The 17,466-nt window shown below is 44.8% G+C and overlaps 2 protein-coding genes across 2 annotated transcripts in view; one reads left to right on the forward strand and one right to left on the reverse strand.

The window, feature by feature from the left end:
- TPO (thyroid peroxidase) overlaps positions 1-17,466 on the reverse strand; it is a 990,904-nt gene that overhangs the window by 778,448 nt on the left and 194,990 nt on the right. The gene's annotated exons all lie outside the window — the stretch shown is intronic.
- Positions 1,029-16,391, forward strand: FAM110C (family with sequence similarity 110 member C). Its single transcript, XM_083431777.1, has 2 exons — positions 1,029-2,477; positions 11,771-16,391. Exon 1 carries the CDS (start codon positions 1,368-1,370, stop codon positions 2,451-2,453), a length of 1,086 nt encoding a protein of 361 aa, XP_083287903.1. The 5' UTR covers positions 1,029-1,367; the 3' UTR covers positions 2,454-2,477; positions 11,771-16,391.

Consider the following 17,466-nt stretch of genomic DNA (forward strand, 5'->3'; position numbering starts at 1 on the left):
GTTTTTGGACTACAGTTCCCATCATCCCTGACCACTGGTCCTTGTAGCTAGGGATGATGGGAGTTGTAGTCCAAAAGCAGCTAGAGACCCAAGTTTGGCTAACACTGATCTAAGGCCTGCTACAACAAAACAACAACATGGAGGCTGCACTTACCCAATATGTTTTTTTCTTGACTTCTTACAGATCTTGGCCATATTGGACTAAGTTTCCAAATGTCACAACTGTTTCTTCCAGTCAAATGCCTTAATAATAACTTGCGTAAGGATGAGTCCCTAAGCACCTGATATATATTAATGAACCAAGCTTGACAGCACCTCTGACTTCAAGGTAGGAAATCTCCAGATAGCAATCGCTTTACATATCCCCAGGGCAAGCCACAGCAGCTGTTGAGCTGCCTGATGGCTTTTTAAAGCAAAGAATGAAGGGTATTCATTGGGTGAAGGAAGGACTGCAATTCAATGATAGAGCAAATGATGTGAATGAGAAAGGTCGCTGGGTTTTAATCTCTGGTTAAAAAGTGTAAAAGAAAATCCATCTTTGGCTTCTTCTATCTCACTTTCCCTAATGGTTCTCTGATATTTCTAGCAGCTTTGAGTCAATGACTTATGGGCTCCTTGCTATGTGTGCGTCTGTTGTTGCCCCAGAAGATATTTAATAGGGCTAGTTCTGGAGCTGCGGCAGGAAATTTCCAAAATAACAAAATAGGTAATAGAAGCAATCCCGTGCCCTTTTTAAACCTAGTTCCTCTCTAGGAAGAGGCAGCAGTGCATTTGCAAAGTTTCTCTCCCAGGAACCTCTGTCCCTCAGCCTTTTGCTGCAGGAGGACTCCTCCGGTATTTTCATTCACAGAGAGAGAGACTTCCCTGGCTGCTGTAGGAGGAGGCAGCTGAAAGCATATGCTAAACAAACACTTTCATTAGGGCTTGTCCTTGCTAGAGGCAAATGGAGTGTTGATGGTCTGAGCCACTCCTCTAACGTCAATGAGCCATCTCCTTCTCTGGGTGATGTCAGAGAGGCCTCTGCGCTCAGACAGGATTGGCTATGTCTGGCTCGCAGGGGTTGGCTCAGCCGAAAGGTGAATGTGCAAGGAAGCAGCTGTGTGGAGGTGCGTGCAGTCAGAGTGTCTGCAGCAAGCGCAGACAGTTGGGCTGTTTCTAAGGCAGAGAGGAGTTTTCTTCTTTCAAAGATAGATAATAGTAATAAAAAGAGCAAGCTAGCAGCAGGGGCTAGCTGTTTTGGGGAAGGATCCCTGAATTTGTTATCCATGAAGGCTTGGGACTTAAGGGAGGAGACAGGGATTGTGAAATCGGCTGTTCTTTTTCCTGAACTGTGTGTGAGCTCGTGGGACACCTGAGAGCTGCCTGCTATGCCAACAGAAATCTCTCACGCGGTGAGAATGCATGCCATCTCTGGCTTCCATTCCTCGCTGACAGTGCGGCTGCTCAACAAGGGCCCCGAATACCTTCGCAAGCAGATGGAGGCGGGCAACCCAGGCCGGAAAAGCGCCGTGGAAAGACTGGCAGCAGACAAGGCCAAGTATGTCAAAAGCCAGCAGGTAATCAACACTAAGCAGGAGCCGGTCACCGCACTCAGCTCAGCTTCCGAGAGCAGCAGCAGCGAGAGCACCTCTGTGGAGAGCAAGAAAGTCAACAATCACCTGCCTGAGGAGAAGCGTGCCACATCCAACGTGAACAGCGCCATGGATCCCAGCCCCCTTCCGCTTGAGCGTGGTGACCTTCCAATCGTGAGGCGCAGCAGCGCCAAGAGGCAGATCAGGCCAGACTCTCTGGTGATCTATCGCCAGAAATGTGAGTTTGTGAGAGGTCAAAGCCAAGAGAGCGCTCGTGGGAGTCTGGTCCGAAGGCTGTTCCCGAGTCCTTTCAAGGAAAAACCGTCGCCTTCTGAGGCAGCCAAGGCCATTCTGAAGGAAGATATCGCTGAGCCTGAAACAGAAGGGTCCATTTTGGTCAAAGGCGCAAGCCCAAACTCTGATCTGGCAGGACACAATGCGCCTCCAAACACAGGCCCAGCAGCCATCCTCACCAGCAGATGTGAAAACGCCTCAAATTTGACGGTAGCCCCTCATGAGATCAAGGAGGTGAGGCGGAAAGGTCTGCACCGGTCCCAGTCGGACATTAGTTCTCGGTATTCAAAATCTTTCTCCGAGTTTGACACGTTCTTCAAGTACTGTGGCCTGGACACTGAGGTAATAGAGGACCTTGGCCAAGAGAACTTTTCGGTGGCTTCTGACAACTTCTCCTTCCGTATCCGCAGTATCAGTGTGGCAACGTCGGAAAGCGACTTCACGAGGCACAGCGGCGACGATGGGCTCCTGGAAGAAGAGCTCACAGAACAGGTCCCTACTGGCACGTCAGTTATTGAACGCAATGCTCGGATAATCAAATGGCTGTACACATGTAAGAAAGCCAAGGAGGCTAAGACCATGCTATAGTACCTCCGAAAACATCATAGCCAGGTAAGGGTAATGGGTATGCAAAAACTAACAATGCCCATCTTATATTATCTTATGTATCTTTGGCTGTACTGGAGTGTTTCTTTACACAGTGACCTCCTCCCTTCACCTCTTGCATGGGGGGAACCATACTAAGGGGCATAAAGAAAGGAGGACCTAATCTACAAAGACAGGGAGGAAAGATATAGATGATGTGCCGACTGGGCACAATGGTTGCATTTGGAGTTTCAAATTCTATGCAGATCAATGTCGTTCAGTATGTACACCTGATCTGCTTTCCAGAAATGTTGTTGTTGTTTTTCTCTTCTTCGCATGGCATAGAATCCTAGGGCTTTTAAGCTGACTTTTTAAAAGTCGTGTTACTTTGCTAGAGTGGGATCAAACCCTCAGAAGGAAGTCAAAATTCACCTCTGAAGTCTGCTGCCTGGCAAATAGCTTGTTTACCAAAGTTCCTGCTATGTTAACAGGAAATCTAGAAATTCACCTAGGACTTAATTATATCTAATTAAGATAAACAAACTGGACCCCTTGCTGTTTAGGAGCTGTCCATTTTGGTCCCCTGCCTCATTTCCCTGTCTGGGCTCCCTCTGCACATGCAAGCAAACCATGCTAAATTAAATTTTTGCCAGTCTCCCTTCCTCTTCTTCATTTCACCTGGTTTGTTTAGTGACACGACTCCTCTCATATCCCCGTAATAGCTTGTACCACCTGTCTCCTGGCACCCCCATTTTCTGATTTGCTGAGAAGTGGAATTTGTCTTGCTGCTTGATTTCATTTAAATCATTTTGCTCAAAGTGATAGCAGCTGGGCAATATGGCTGCAGCTGCACAGAAAGGAAATTTTGAGCATTAGGCTTGCAATCCTCCGTAATACGATTTTACCCCGCTGAACCTGGTGGGACTCACTTCCCACTAAACATGGATGGGATGGTGACGTTCGCTTGTGAATCTAGCCATGCTTTCTTGCAAGTAGGTGCAAGTAGGTACGTGCTTATGGTGAGGGTATACTCACTGGAGAGATTAAAAGAAAAAACCCCTTTAACATGCAAAAGCCCTGTAGTTGTGGAAAGTTCCACACAGACTTGGGCCTTGCTCTTGTTGATTTTACAGAAGGCTGGATCGCACTAGACCTTTTCTTCTCTGTCTGTGCAACTGTGATCTATCCTTGTGAGAAAACATTTGTATGCACAGCTAATGACAGTGATTCCAGTAATCCCAGTGGCAAGTAAAATGCAGAATACTGTACAGAGAATACAGAAATTGTTGCCATCTCTATCTGTGTGTTGCACCACTGTTTCCATATGTGATTTTGGATGTGCTAATGGGACACTGAGAGTGAATACTGACCCTGTGTCTATCAAGTGCTATATCAAGACAGGATGTCCCTGACTTATGACAGGCTCCATGTCCTTCCATAACAAGGGGCAAAGTCCAGTATCCAGGTAAGTATACTACAAGTCCTGCTGGAATGAACAGAGATTAAGCACTCAGTGGTCATCAGATTACACCCCTTTCATCCATTCTAGGGTGTTTGCAGGGGCACCACTGCACAGGAGGAGCTTTGCAAGAACTAGCAACTGCTTTGCTCTCTTCTAAGCAGGAATGTGCTGGGAGCAAGCAGCTCTTCCTGTTTCCAGAAACAGCTGGCTGTGCAGAGTGCTCTTTGGTGTCCCACGTGACAACTACGAAATGACACCCTTCCCTATCCCGAGCAAGGTTTCAAGTTAAACAAACAAACAAACACTGGAAACCCTTCCATAAATAAACCGACCAGGTGTTCTTGTAGATAGGTATGTCTGCAAGCATCCTAAGTCTGAGACGCAGCAGCCTTGAGTATGCTGGAATAGTCAATTGCTAAACAAAGCCACCACGGTCTGTCCAGAAGCTGACCATAATCTACAAACAACTCATTGGTGCCTGTTGTGCACAGCTGGCAGAATGCTTGCATGTTGTTGTTTTTAGGGACTGGGTGCCCTTCCTCTTGCACTTTTCCAGATTTAATGAGGCCCATGTGTCTGTGTTATGTTGTGAACATTGTATGGAGGAATTCCCAGCTGAAGAATTTGCAGTGTTTTTGTTTACTTATTTTTCAGTTGCTAAAAATACATATAGCAAACAATCCCCATATATTTCGCTTTCAAGACATACCATAGGTTGCATGCACCCCGCACATTTGTAGCACATTTGAAGGACATTAAGAATCCTAGAAACTGTACTTTACCCCTCACAGAGCTATAGTTCCCAACAGCATTCACAAACTAGTTCTCGGGATTCTTTGGGGGAAGTAATGTGTAATAATAATAATAATAATAATAATAATAATAATATTTATACCCTGCCCATCTGGCTGGGTTTCCCCAGCCACTCTGGGCGACTTCCAGCAGAACACTAAAATACAATAACCTATTTAACATTAAAAGCTTCCCTAAACAGGGCTGCCTTCAGTTGTCTTCTAAAAGTTTGGTAGTTATTTTTCTCTTTGACATCTGGTGGGAGGGCGTTCCACAGGGCAGGTGCCACTACCGAGAAGGCTCTCTGCCTGGTTCCCTGTAACTTGGCTTCTTGCAGCGAGGGAATCGCCAGAAGGCCCTTGCCGCGGGACCTCAGTGTCCGGGCATGACGATGGGGGTGGAAACGCTTCCTCAGGTATACTCAGCAAAGCACCCTCAACAAATTACAGTTCCCAAATTATTTTTCTGGAGACAGTCACATGCATCAAATACATTTTTAAAACTATGGTGTGTGCACAGCCACAGAGAGAGACACAGGGGCAGCTCATATGGACCTGGCAGGGACGGTATACTGTTGAAGTTTCCTTTCTCTATCTTACGCACTGCACCTACACCTTGCGAATTACAGGGTTTCTCTACTTGTAGCATCTGGATTAAAAAGGTGAATTTAAAAGAACCACAGTCAAGCAATGAACCACGATTACTGAGTGTAGTGTCAATTGTTTAATTACAGCCTGATTCTCACAGAACAGAGTTCAGCACGTTTAGGAAAGCGCTGACCAGCCAGCACCTAGCAGCTCCCTTTCAAATTAAGAACCGACCAAGGGCCCAATCCTTATCATAGTTGTCAAATTTTCCATTTTCCTGTGAGGAATCCTATTCGGAATAAGGGAATTTCCCTTTAAAAAAGGGAAAAGTTAACAGCTATGGTCCTTATCTGTTGACATTCCCTTCCTTCCTTCCTTCCTTCCTTCCTTCCTTCCTTCCTTCCTTCCTTCCTTCCTTCCTTCCTGTCTTCTACTATCGCAGACAGTGTTTGCAACTATCTATGTCTGCTGACGTTAATTTTCAAAATGTGCAATCTGCAATTGAAATGCATTGATTTAATCCCCCTGAGGTATTTTGAATGGAAAGCAGTCTAGATACATTCGGTCTTGAGGATCCAAACGCTAAGGAATTCCCCTGATCAGCATAGGGGAAACTGAGTCTCTCTCCATATTCTTTCTCAATGCAGTCAGTTAGGGTTATGGCTGTGACTGCACACCAGGATGTGACTCTTGATCAGGGCCAGGTTTAGGTTTGATGAGGCCCTAAGCTACTGAAGGTAATGGGGTCCAGCTGTCCTTTGTCAACAACAAATTGTCACTGTTTTTTGTGTTGAATATATGCTATATGATAATTTATAGACCTAATGGGTATCTAAAGCACATAACAAAATATGTATTTTATCAAAGTAATTGTTGAACTGAAATACAATCAAGAAGAAGTATATTAATAGTGAAATACAATTAAGAATAATAATCTTGGGGGTGGCGCAAGAGAGTGGGGCCCTAAGCTATAGCTTGTTTATACATAAATCCGGCACTGCTACTGATGTTCCAACGTAGAGGATTCCCACGGTGTTAACTTTGGTTAGGGTGGGGTTCATAGCAGAAAACACTTGATAGCTTCTGTACAGAATGCTAAACAGTTAAACATTGGTTGGTATTTTTTTCTTTTAAGGTAGCAGAACCGAAATGCCCGAGGTCAGATTCCCATTAAGGTTTCATTTTAAGCATAGCAAAAACAACAAATCTCTTTATCTCCATTCCTGGGGAAAATGAATAACTGTAATAATAGCTTTTTCTCTCATAAATCTAATATAAGTTTTTTATGAGAGGCGGGGAAGCCTCACCCGAAATACCTCACATGTATATCCTAATCATTTCTGCATGCAGCTGAAGATTTCTCCATGATTAACTAAGGTCGAGCATTTATTTAAAAACACAACACCTGGCTAGCCCCCGCTCCCCTCCTGTATCTATACTGATGCAATACCAGACCACTATCAGGTGAAGAATAGATGCGATTTACTATGAATTAATTTTTCTCCTACGAAATTATGTTAAGTAATTTGTCCCTCCACTGTCAGAGGCAATATACCAGTGGCCCAGAATCACAAGTGGGGAGAACATGCTTGCTCTCAAATCCTGCCTGTGAGTTCTCCATAGGCTGCTAGATGTGCCTTTGACCTAACCCAGAAGGGGGTTCTCCCTATGCTCTTATGAAAGCCCTTTCTCATGTCAATAAACAGAAGGTTCTGTAATTAAATACTGGTCTTGTCTGTGTTGCAGAAAATATCATGGTCCAGTCCTGATCCCTAGCATTGCTGCCCAAAAGTAAGTCCCACTGAATTTAGTTGGACTTGCAAGTGAGACAGATAGCGATGCCTAAGGAGAGTAGATAGAACAGATACCTTGAGAATTTGGGTTGGCCCAGCCATGAATCAGGGAGAAGCAGCTTGATTCAGGTATCAATGAAGGCAGGAATCAGTGTGTGAATGATGGAGCAAGAGTTGTTTAAAATAAACAGAGGATGTGGGTTCTACTTCAGATGGCAAAATGTCTTCCACTGGTACTGTAGATCCCTGTGGGGCAAGCAAGCAGGATGGGATTGGCTATTCACCTGAGAATGCTACAGTACATAACAGAGTCTATGCTTCTTAAATTCCCCTTAGTCTAGAACATATGACCATCCTGCTTCTGTCATGGTATTCTCTACAATTCCTTGTTATTTGGTACATGACGGCTGTTCTGGTATCATACATTTAAACTGCTGGTACTTGCTACTTCAGAAATTTGGGACACCAGTTTGCATAAAATACGTGCATACTAATATATAACTATAGATGCAAATTTAGGCAGGATTTCAGAGGCTGGGGGTGGAGGGGAAACCAAACTCTGGCTCTTGTTGTCATGGCTTACTCAGAGCCATGAGCCACCAACAGGATTTTCAGGATCCAGTACAATGTATGTAGATTGGGGCCTCCATCCCACCCGCAATCTGTTGGCAAGAATTGCTGCTTATGTGCCCAAACAATTTGTGCCACAACTGGGAAGAGGCCAACTGCAGAGCAGACTCTTCAAAATAGTTAATCTAGCATCATATGCGCCACATCATCAAGGCACTGAGCCTGTAGAAGACTTTTGAGAAAACATGTTCCCATCTCTAAAATGGGTGGACAATCCAAAAACTTGATTTTTTTTGTTTTTAAAAAAAGCCTAAGAGATTATAACACAAACAGCCTTCTCCCTTCCTGCATCTGAAATGATGGGGACAAACTCCCAGGCAATGCTGTTATCCCAATGTCCCACTTGTAAACCTCCAAGAGACATTAATTTTATTAGCATTTTTATATCCTGTCGACTCCTCAAAGGGTTCAGGGCAGTGTTTGTGCTCCCCCCCCCCCTTTATCTATTTTATTCGCCTCACAAGGATCCTCTGAGGTGGACTGACCAGTCCACAGTCATTCAGAAAGCTTTGTGGTCACCCAATAAGCTTCAACACCCACTGTAATGGGCACCACTAATTACTAATTTGCAAGCACTTATAAAGGCTCTGAAGGGGGATCATAGTAAAGACCATCTGAGAGCCAGGACGTACAATGTTCAAATAAGGCTCTCTGTTAGACATTCTTGGCAACTAATTGCACATTTTGTGCTCGCATAAATGTGGTAAAATGTACGGTCATGTGCAAGGGGCTTGTTTTTCTGTGATACTCGCTAACACAGACAAGCTTTCATTAAACTAAAAGCATTCAAGTGTTGCATTTTAAGAGCATGCAGGCAACACACACACACACTGCCTTTTAGACCAGGTAATCTCTGTTAATCTAAACTACAAAATGCCCAGATATAATTCATCATCACGTTATTTACACAATTGATTAGTCAGAGGATGAGCCGTTTGAGAGTTGTACACCTGCGGCTCTGTAATCCAGGCCTAGTTTTGCAAGGCTGGGAACTTCCTGCCATGAAACAACACATCCTTGACTTCCTGCAAATATTGGCCCTTGTCCAGAGAGCAAACAGAGATGCCTGTACCTGTTAGCAGTTTTATCAGGCCCTGCACTTCTAAAGAAAGGCAGCTAGCAGACAGGATCGTAACTGTGGAACAGAGTTCATATTTTTTAAAAACACCCTGGGGCAGAAGGACACCCTACTTACAATCTAGATGGCAAAGCCTGCACGTTGAGTTTGTCCTTGTGCCTTCATGTCCAGTAATGTCTGTGCAACTGCTTAAGGCTTGTAGAGTTAAGCACCCGTGGCTCTTTGCAAACTTTGTTCTGGATGTGCACTGTAATTAGTTTGCTAGGATTTCCAGCAGCCCAACTGGTAGGAGCCATATAATTTATTTTTTTTAATTAACAGATCAAAGCCCTAAAATGAGGTGATTGCTTTTAAGTGCCCTGATAAACCAGGCTCACCTTTATATAGAGAATGAGGAGAGCACCACCCTCTGAAGCACCGGCAAAATGCACAGTGGGTGGCAGAGGAGAAAAAGCCATAGGTCAGTGGCAGAGCCGGTAGTCTACCTGCAGGAGCTTCTAGGTTTGATACCAGATATCCGCAGGTAGGGCTGGGAATGGCCCCTGACTGAAATCCTGCAGAACTTTAGCTTTCATCCAGAGTTGGAACTGGCTTGCAATACAGCTAATGCCAGTCCCTAGTTACTGTTATCCACAGTTAGTGCTGTTCCACGAATGCTAAGGTAAAAAGGCAAAGGACCCCTGGACGGTTAAGTCCAGTAAAAGATGACTATGGGGTTGCAGTGCTCATCTCGCTTTCAGACCAAGGGAGCCGGCGTTTGCCCATAGACAGCTTTTGGGGTCATGTGGCCAGCATGACTAAACAGCTGCTGGCACAATGGAATACCATGATGGAAACGAGAGTGCACAGAAATGTCGTTTACCTTCCCGCCGCAGTGGTACCTATTTATCTACTTGCACTGGTGTGCTTTTGAATTGCTAGGTTGGCAGGAGCTGGGACAGAGCAACGGGAGCTCACCCCGTCACACGGATTCAAACTGCCAACCTTCTGATCGACAAGCCCAAGAGGCTCAGTGGTTTTGACCACAGAGCCACCTGCTCCTCAAGCTACTCCACTCCATGGCGACCACACTATCAGTAATGCTGCCAAAGGAAGAGAGGGAGTGAATTGCTACCTGCTACCAATCTTTTAACTACGTTTAAGATCTCTCTAACATGATGTCTGCACAAACAGTCTTTGAAGCTGCCCTGTACAAAAATACAACCAGTGTTTTTTTCTTCTGGGGGTACTCAAGAGTACGCAGTTCCGGCACCTTTTTTTTTCTAGAAGAAAGGCAGTGGTTAAAAGTTTGGTACTTGCACATAATTTCACCAGGTGGTGAGGAGAATTTTACCACTCTCCTGCTTCCCACGATTTCTGATTCAGTTCCTGATATATGAAAAATAGTTTCCACTTGAAAAATTCATCTCACAGACGATTAGCTTACCATGTAAATATATGTGTGTCACAGTAAAATACCACTGGGTCAAGTAGTTATCCAGTAAATCTCGCTGTATTTGCCACCTTTTCCCCTCTACGCAGCCTGTTAAATTTCTCCCTGTTCTCTTAACTGCCCAGGAGTCTTGCCAGGCAGGAATAGGAAGAATGATTTCCACAACAAAATCAGAATCGTTCCAGCAACCTGAGAAACACAGCACATATTGGCATGAGTTTAACGTTAACGATAAAACATTCAGGTCTTCGAGCGAAGCGCTGGCGATTTAAACCGAGGGAGGTTGCCTTGCTGCACCTGCTGAGAATGCAACCCATAATTGCTGAAAATCCAGGCACATCCCACCCACGCGGATGCTAAGCCTCTATTTGCAAGAGAACAAATAACTAGCAGTTAGGGGAGCTTTTCTATCAGGGCCTATAAGGCTGAGTTCTGGTTGACAGCAATTATCCCCAGACGATTGCTAGGAAGTGCCTACGGAGTTTCACTTGGTTCCCGCTGCTTTTTCAGAGCTGTGCTTAACCGGGCTTTGCCGCGTTTGTCGTCTAAACGTTTGCTTTAAAAAAATAAAAATAAAACTGAGGGCTAACGCAGGGGTGAAAGGAGGCAAAGCAAATGGGCCCCTCTTCAGCTTTGGGGGCAGGAGAGTTTCGTAGGCTGCGGACTTATGAAAGCTCTTTGGCCAAGACTCAGGAAGTGTTGACTGGTGAGCTGCTTACATGGCCACCAACAAATGTCACCGTCCCTCAGCAGACAAAGAAAAGAGGGGAGGAATTGAACAGGGCATGCATGTAGTTACTCGACTGTATGCTAAGGTGCCCCAAGAGAACTGCTTTTGCACAAGGCTCTGAGCTTTTAATGGGTCAGGAGCTTAAGCCATGAATCTTTTATATCCCCAGCTTAATTTTTCATGGGGTTCTAGTATGACTTGTAAAACACGGCATGAATAAATAAAGCAGACCTGTGTGCAGTGCAGGAAATCTAATTTAGCTCAAGGAGTTGCTAGTTAAGGAGCCATTTCTATCATTTAAGCCTTTAGGTATGTGCCGTCGTTTTTAAAGGAGGCATGTTTTGTTACAACAGGCAGTGCCATCCAGTGAAATAATGCAGGAGTGGGGAGTCTAGAGCCCGAGGAGCCAAATGCGGCCATCCAGGCCTCTATCTGGCCCTTGGCACACCACTCGCCAGCCTCGCTTCATGCCCTCAAGCAGTTTTTTGCCTTCAGTATCAGTGGCAGTATGTGCCTGAATAACAATTGCTTGGAATTACCGGTACAAGTGAGGAGACTGTTGTTGCACTCAGAACCTATGTGTGGGTTTTTCCATAGGCATCTGGTTGGCCGTTGTGAGGTAAGAATGCTAGACAAGAGAAGCTCTTGGTCTGATCCAGCAGAGATCTTTTTATATAGTAAACCACCAATGCAGTCAAGCTTTAAAATACTACTCCAGTACTCATTATACAGCTGGATTAAAAAAAATGTATTAGCTCAATGGCAGCGTGAAGTGTTTCATAGTATTTCAATAACACTTTCCCCTTCTTTTCTTAGAACGGAGGAATTCCCCTGAGATGGAGGCTGGGAACATGGACATGTAGCAAAATGGTGGAATACGGACTTGTGGCAACCATTTCTATCATGGTACCTCACCTGCACAAGTGAGTCCCATGAGACGAGTGAACCGCAAATTGAAACGGGAATCAATACCAGCACCTGGAAAAGAAGGAACAGCCATAGCTAAAGGGTGAAGAATCAGAAGTCATTGCCCCATAATACCAACATACTGAAGGGGAACAGAGATGCTGGTCTGCACAAGGAATTTATCTGACGCTCAATCTTCTAGCAAATCGGAAACCGAGAGTTGGTAACCTCTGCGTGTCTTTTCACAGAAGGCAATGTCCTAGATTATTATCACTTCTGTAATAGCAAATTGCATGTGCGCTGTTAGGTGTGAGGAACATAATGCCATGTGTGCCCTGTGTTCATGCTGTGGGAAACAGCACTGAGCGGTGGTTTCCCAACAAATAAACACATCATGTGCACATCTGGCAGAATAGGCATATGTGCAGCTGCCCAATGTTCACATTGATTTTCTGCATGGCAATGACCTTTGGCGTGAAGTTTCCCTGAAGCTGGGATTCTGGTGACAAAACCTCCACCTTAATTTGTAACAGGAAACTGCTTTCCTAAACAGTGTCTCTCAAGTGTATATGCTTTATCCATTCTTTCTTCACATGAGGGATTTCCCACATACTGCTTGTTTTTCATGCAAGACCTGGAATCCAGTGTTCATAGGTGTGTATGTGTGTGTTTTTAAGAGTTTTCTCCAGGAAAACTTAATCCGGGTACCAGAAAAATGCAGTGGACAGGGTTGCATTAGAAGTTGCCTTACACTGAATCAAACCACTGGTCCCCTTAGCTCAACAGCTTCTCAAAGTTTCAGGCAGGAACCATTCTCAACTCTGCCTAGAGATAATGTGGATTGAAGGAGATCTTCTGAAAGCTTGTGCTTTCCCTACTGACCCTACAAGCCAGGTTCTCTCTTTTACCAGCCTCTCTTTTAACTGTGGTTTCCTCATGTCCCCTGTCCCAAAGGCTGAGAGAAAACCCCCAAAGGGATGTAGCCAGACAAGCAAATCAGCAGCTCCACCACCACTACCCTTCCTTGTGTGTATGGTAGCACTTTCCACTTGTGTACAGTATCGAGCCATATTACGGTATGTTACCAAACAGTACATGGAACTGTGCTCCTTGGTAGGGAATGACATTGCTTTTTTAAATTTTTTTTTAAAAAAAACTTGGCTAGACTGCAAGGTAAAATGGATGATCTAGACAGGCCTGGAGGCACATCACTGTCTAAGGTGCTTGCCACGTCTGTGAGAAGATCACTTTTGAGTGGTTTTCCAAACAGGGTTTGCTCCTTTGCCACTTGGGAATGGCTGTCGTTTCTGCAATAACAAGCAGGTGCAAACATGCCTTCCCCTTTTACTGTATTTTCCCGTCTATAATACACCCCCGTGTATAAGATGTCCCATATTTTGGGGGACTCAGATTTAAGAAAATGGGGGGGGGAGATGTATCCGTGTATAAGACACCCCCAAATTTTTGACATTATTTTTTAGGGGGGGGACCTAGTCTTATACACAGACAAATATGGTATTTCACCCATTCTCTCTCTCTCTCTCTCTCTCTCACACACACACACACACACACACACACACACAGGCACACTCATAACAAGAATCTGCAAGTGGAATCTGGGAGTGGAAGGAAGACTGATATTACGTATAACAGATATTCTTAAAGAAAGAAAAATGAGGGATGCTTAGTAACCAATCGCTGCAGTCACAATTGCTGGACTAATTGACCTGCTGATGTGCCATAAAATTTCAGGTTAGCTTTATTAACAAAGAAAGGGGGAAATGTTTGAACATTCCTCAGATTGTGCCCATCAGTCATTCCACGGCTGGCATGGTCAAACTGGAAGTACAGAGAGCAGTTCCTGTTATGCGATCAATATACATTGTTATGCCTGGATAACACTGACCCATAATTCTACCATTTTAGTAAAAGGGTGCGGCTGCAATCCTCTACTCGAGTAGTTGAGAGCAAGTACTGTTCTTTCTCAGTGTACTTAGCCTGAGAAAGTAGGAGTGGGCTTGCCGTTGGCCTTGGGTTTCTAATTCTTGTCAGCGAGGCGCACTATTGAGGCCACTTAGGAATAGGGTTCTGAGATCCAACCATCATTTTATTTTGGAACTGGGGTGGCAAACCTATAGTCCTCCATATGTTGCTGGACTCCAAACTCCCAGCAGCCCCAACCTGCACGGCCAATGGTCACAGGTGGTCACGATGGGAGCTGTAGTTCTACAGCCCTGATTTAGATGCCAAAATATCACTGATGCCCAAATATCTCAGCTGCATAAAATATGATGGTGTCCCTTGTTCCCAAGAGGCCCTAAATGGTGATGGCTATATGCCACCTCCAGGATCAGTAGTAACAAGGAACTAGTTGCTAGGGGGAACAACAGAAGGAGAGGGCTATTGCTTTCAGGTCATTCTCTGGGGCTTCCCAGAGAGGTATTTGGTTGTCCACTCTGGGGAACAGGTGTGCAAGGTAGGCCTTTGGTCTGACCCTATAGGGCTCGTCCTCTGTTTAAAAATGAATTATTATTGGGGTTGTTTTAAAATATTCCAGCACCTGTGCTTCTGCATGCTTCAGTCACTTTTCTTTAGTCAGAGATTCCCTTGTGAATTCTTCACCTAAGGAAGAAACACCAGATTGGCGAGATTCAATGAAGTTGTCTCACGCATGGAACACAGTTCCCTAGCTCAGCTGTCCTGCCCCCTCCTCCATGACGTAGCCCCTAAATCTGCTCTGGAAGGTTGAGGGGAAACCCAAAAACAAGTTTAGTGGGTGCGTCGGGAGAGGAAAACAGGGGGAGTCCAGTTGCAGAATCAAGCTTCATCTGCATACACATTCCCAAATTAGCTCAATGCTGAATTCCACCCAATATTGCTCCCAACAATGAGGGAGCCCAGCATCACATGTCCCTGTGACATCACACGCATGGTGTGCAATTCAGTGGGAGGAGGCTGAGCCCAGAGCACAGGACAATGCGGCTTCAATAGCCGGTGGCTCCTCCTCTCTTGCGCTCAGGAGAAGCCGGCCACTGATGCTTTGCTGTGCTTGTCTCCATGCTCGGCCTCCTCCGCCCCCTCAACATTGGGGGGGGGGGACTCAGCCCACTGCCAACAAATATTGAGGGGGGGGGCGAGGACAACCTGCCCCTAGGAGTTGGTGCCTATGATTCCACCCTGCATTCTCTTGTTGTTGTTGTTGTTGTTTAGTCATTTAGTCATGTCTGACTCTTGGTGACCCCATGGACCAGAGCGCACCAGGCACTCCTGTCTTCCACTGCTTCCTGTAGTTTGGTCAAACTCATGTTGGTAGCTTCGAGAACACTGTCCAACCATCTCGTCCTCTGTCGTCCCCTTCTCCTTGTGCCCTCAATCTTTCTCAACATCAGGGTCTTTTCCAGGGAGTCTTCTCTTCTCATGAGGTGGCCAAAATATTGGAGACTCAGCTTCACGATCTGTCCTTCCAGTGAGCACTCAGGGCTGATTTCCTTAAGAATGGATAGGTATGATCTTCTTGCAGTCCATGGGACTCTCAAGAGTCTCCTCCAGCACCATAATTCAAAAGCATCAATTCTCTTACATCCATGTTAATATGTGGTGTTTGGTATAATGGAGGGTAGGGCCCTTGTTGAAAGCTGAAAAACTTAGTCACATGTTGTTGTTGTTGTCATCTTTGTTTTGTTCTGGTTTTTATAGCACTAGTTCTCGGTCAAGTACTGCAAGAAATGGAGTAAAGTGAAATTGCTTTTGCTTCTCTACTTGAGTCCATCAAGCAAATAAGCTCTTCCAAATGCTTTCCATATTGCACCAAAGAAAAGCTAACCTTGTTACAGAAAGTGAAATAAGCACTAGTGAGCAATTTTGTGTGTCTTTTGTCGCTAGTCCTTGAAAATGCAGGCACTTCAGAGAGAAGGGTCATCAGAGGCACTGGGCAAGGGGTTTCCTTTTAATGATTGACCCCATTGCCTCAAGTATTCGATCTGATCTTAATGCAGAAGTTCCTATCTGGTCCACATACATTTCAATGGAGGGAACTGCTCTGCACATAAATTACTTTATGTACACAGATCCTCGCCTGCCATTGAAATGATTGGGAATCTTGTTAAATAGGAAGTCTGTATGTGTAAATATATCTCCATGGGGGCAAGGATGAAATGTATCTTGCTGTAATTTATTCCAGTGCTGGGAAACTAAGCTAGCACTTTAATTTCTAATTTAAAAATGGATGTAAGTAATAGTATGTATCTAAGGAAAATGTACTTGTGAGTCACTAGGTAGAGATATTCTGACTTCAATATCTGAAGTCTCCTCCCCCCCCCCCCCTTAGATGTTCTGATAATATCATATGTCTCATTGGGCTGTTTTGTTTGTTGTGGTTGTATATAATGTATATAATGAATTTGGAAAATACGCATTTCTTTCAAATCTCCTCAGTGCTTAGAGGAAACCTAAAAGGTGTGTGTTGTTGTGTTACTTTTTGCTTAGTGCCTAAACGGCTTTGTGAAACAAATATATTTTTCCATTATAAAAAGTTGCATCATGACTTCATTGACATCAGGGTTGGTGCCTGACCCACACAAAAGGCTGCTAACATAGCAAGAGGTCATTAAACAAGGATAAAAGCTATACTGTTAAGGCTGCTAATCCACAAATGTAACCCACTTCACAGTGTGCTGTGCAATTCTTTATTTATGTGACAAGCTAATGATGGAGCGGGCTTCCTTCCTCTTGAAACTCTATGAGAATATGGGCAGCTTTATACCGTATGTTTTTTTTCTGCATACATGCATGGGAGACGTTCTTTGTGTACATGTAAAAATGTAAGACAATTTGACAAAATCCATGTATAGAGAACACAGAGATCATCCAGGCATATTCACCAGGCAGATGTAATTGATCACAGCTTCCTACGAAGCTCATGCTCCATGATAAACTCCATTTAATTCCTTAAACCACATTGCACAGCCATTCGCCAAAATGGTTTGTAGAATGAATGTATGGGGCAGAACCATAGGTCTGTGGGGCACGTGCCTGGCATGCACAAGGTCTCAATTCAACACCTGTTATCTCCAGGTAGGTATGGAATGACTCCTATCTGAAGCTTGGAGAACTGCAGCCAATCAACATAGACAATACAGTGGTACCTCGGGTTACATATGCTTCAGGTTACAGACTCCGCTAACCCAGAAATAGTACCTCGGGTTAAGAACTTTGCTTCAGGATGAGAACAGAAATTGCGCAGTGGCGGCGCGGGAGGCCCCATTAGCTAAAGTGGTGCTTCAGGTTAAGAATAGTTTCAGGATAAGAACGGACCTCTGGAACAAAATAAATACCGGTACTTAACCCGAGATACCCCTGTACAGACAGACCAATGACCTAATGCTATATAATGCCGCTTCCTATGTCCCTAGCCTTCTCCCAACTAGGTGCATTGAACAGACTTGGTATTTTTAACAGATCATAAGTGCATGGAGTGCTTTTTTCAGCCAGGGCGTACCAGAGCGCAGTTCCGGCACCTCTCAGGTGGGTGCTATTGCGGGCTGGCACTCCCCCTGCCTGATTCTTGCCTTTACATACTTCCGAGAAGCCCAAAACGAACATTTCAA

This window comes from Podarcis tiliguerta (genome assembly GCF_965153285.1).
Source record: "Podarcis tiliguerta genome assembly, chromosome: 3".
Classification (NCBI taxonomy): domain Eukaryota; kingdom Metazoa; phylum Chordata; class Lepidosauria; order Squamata; family Lacertidae; genus Podarcis; species Podarcis tiliguerta.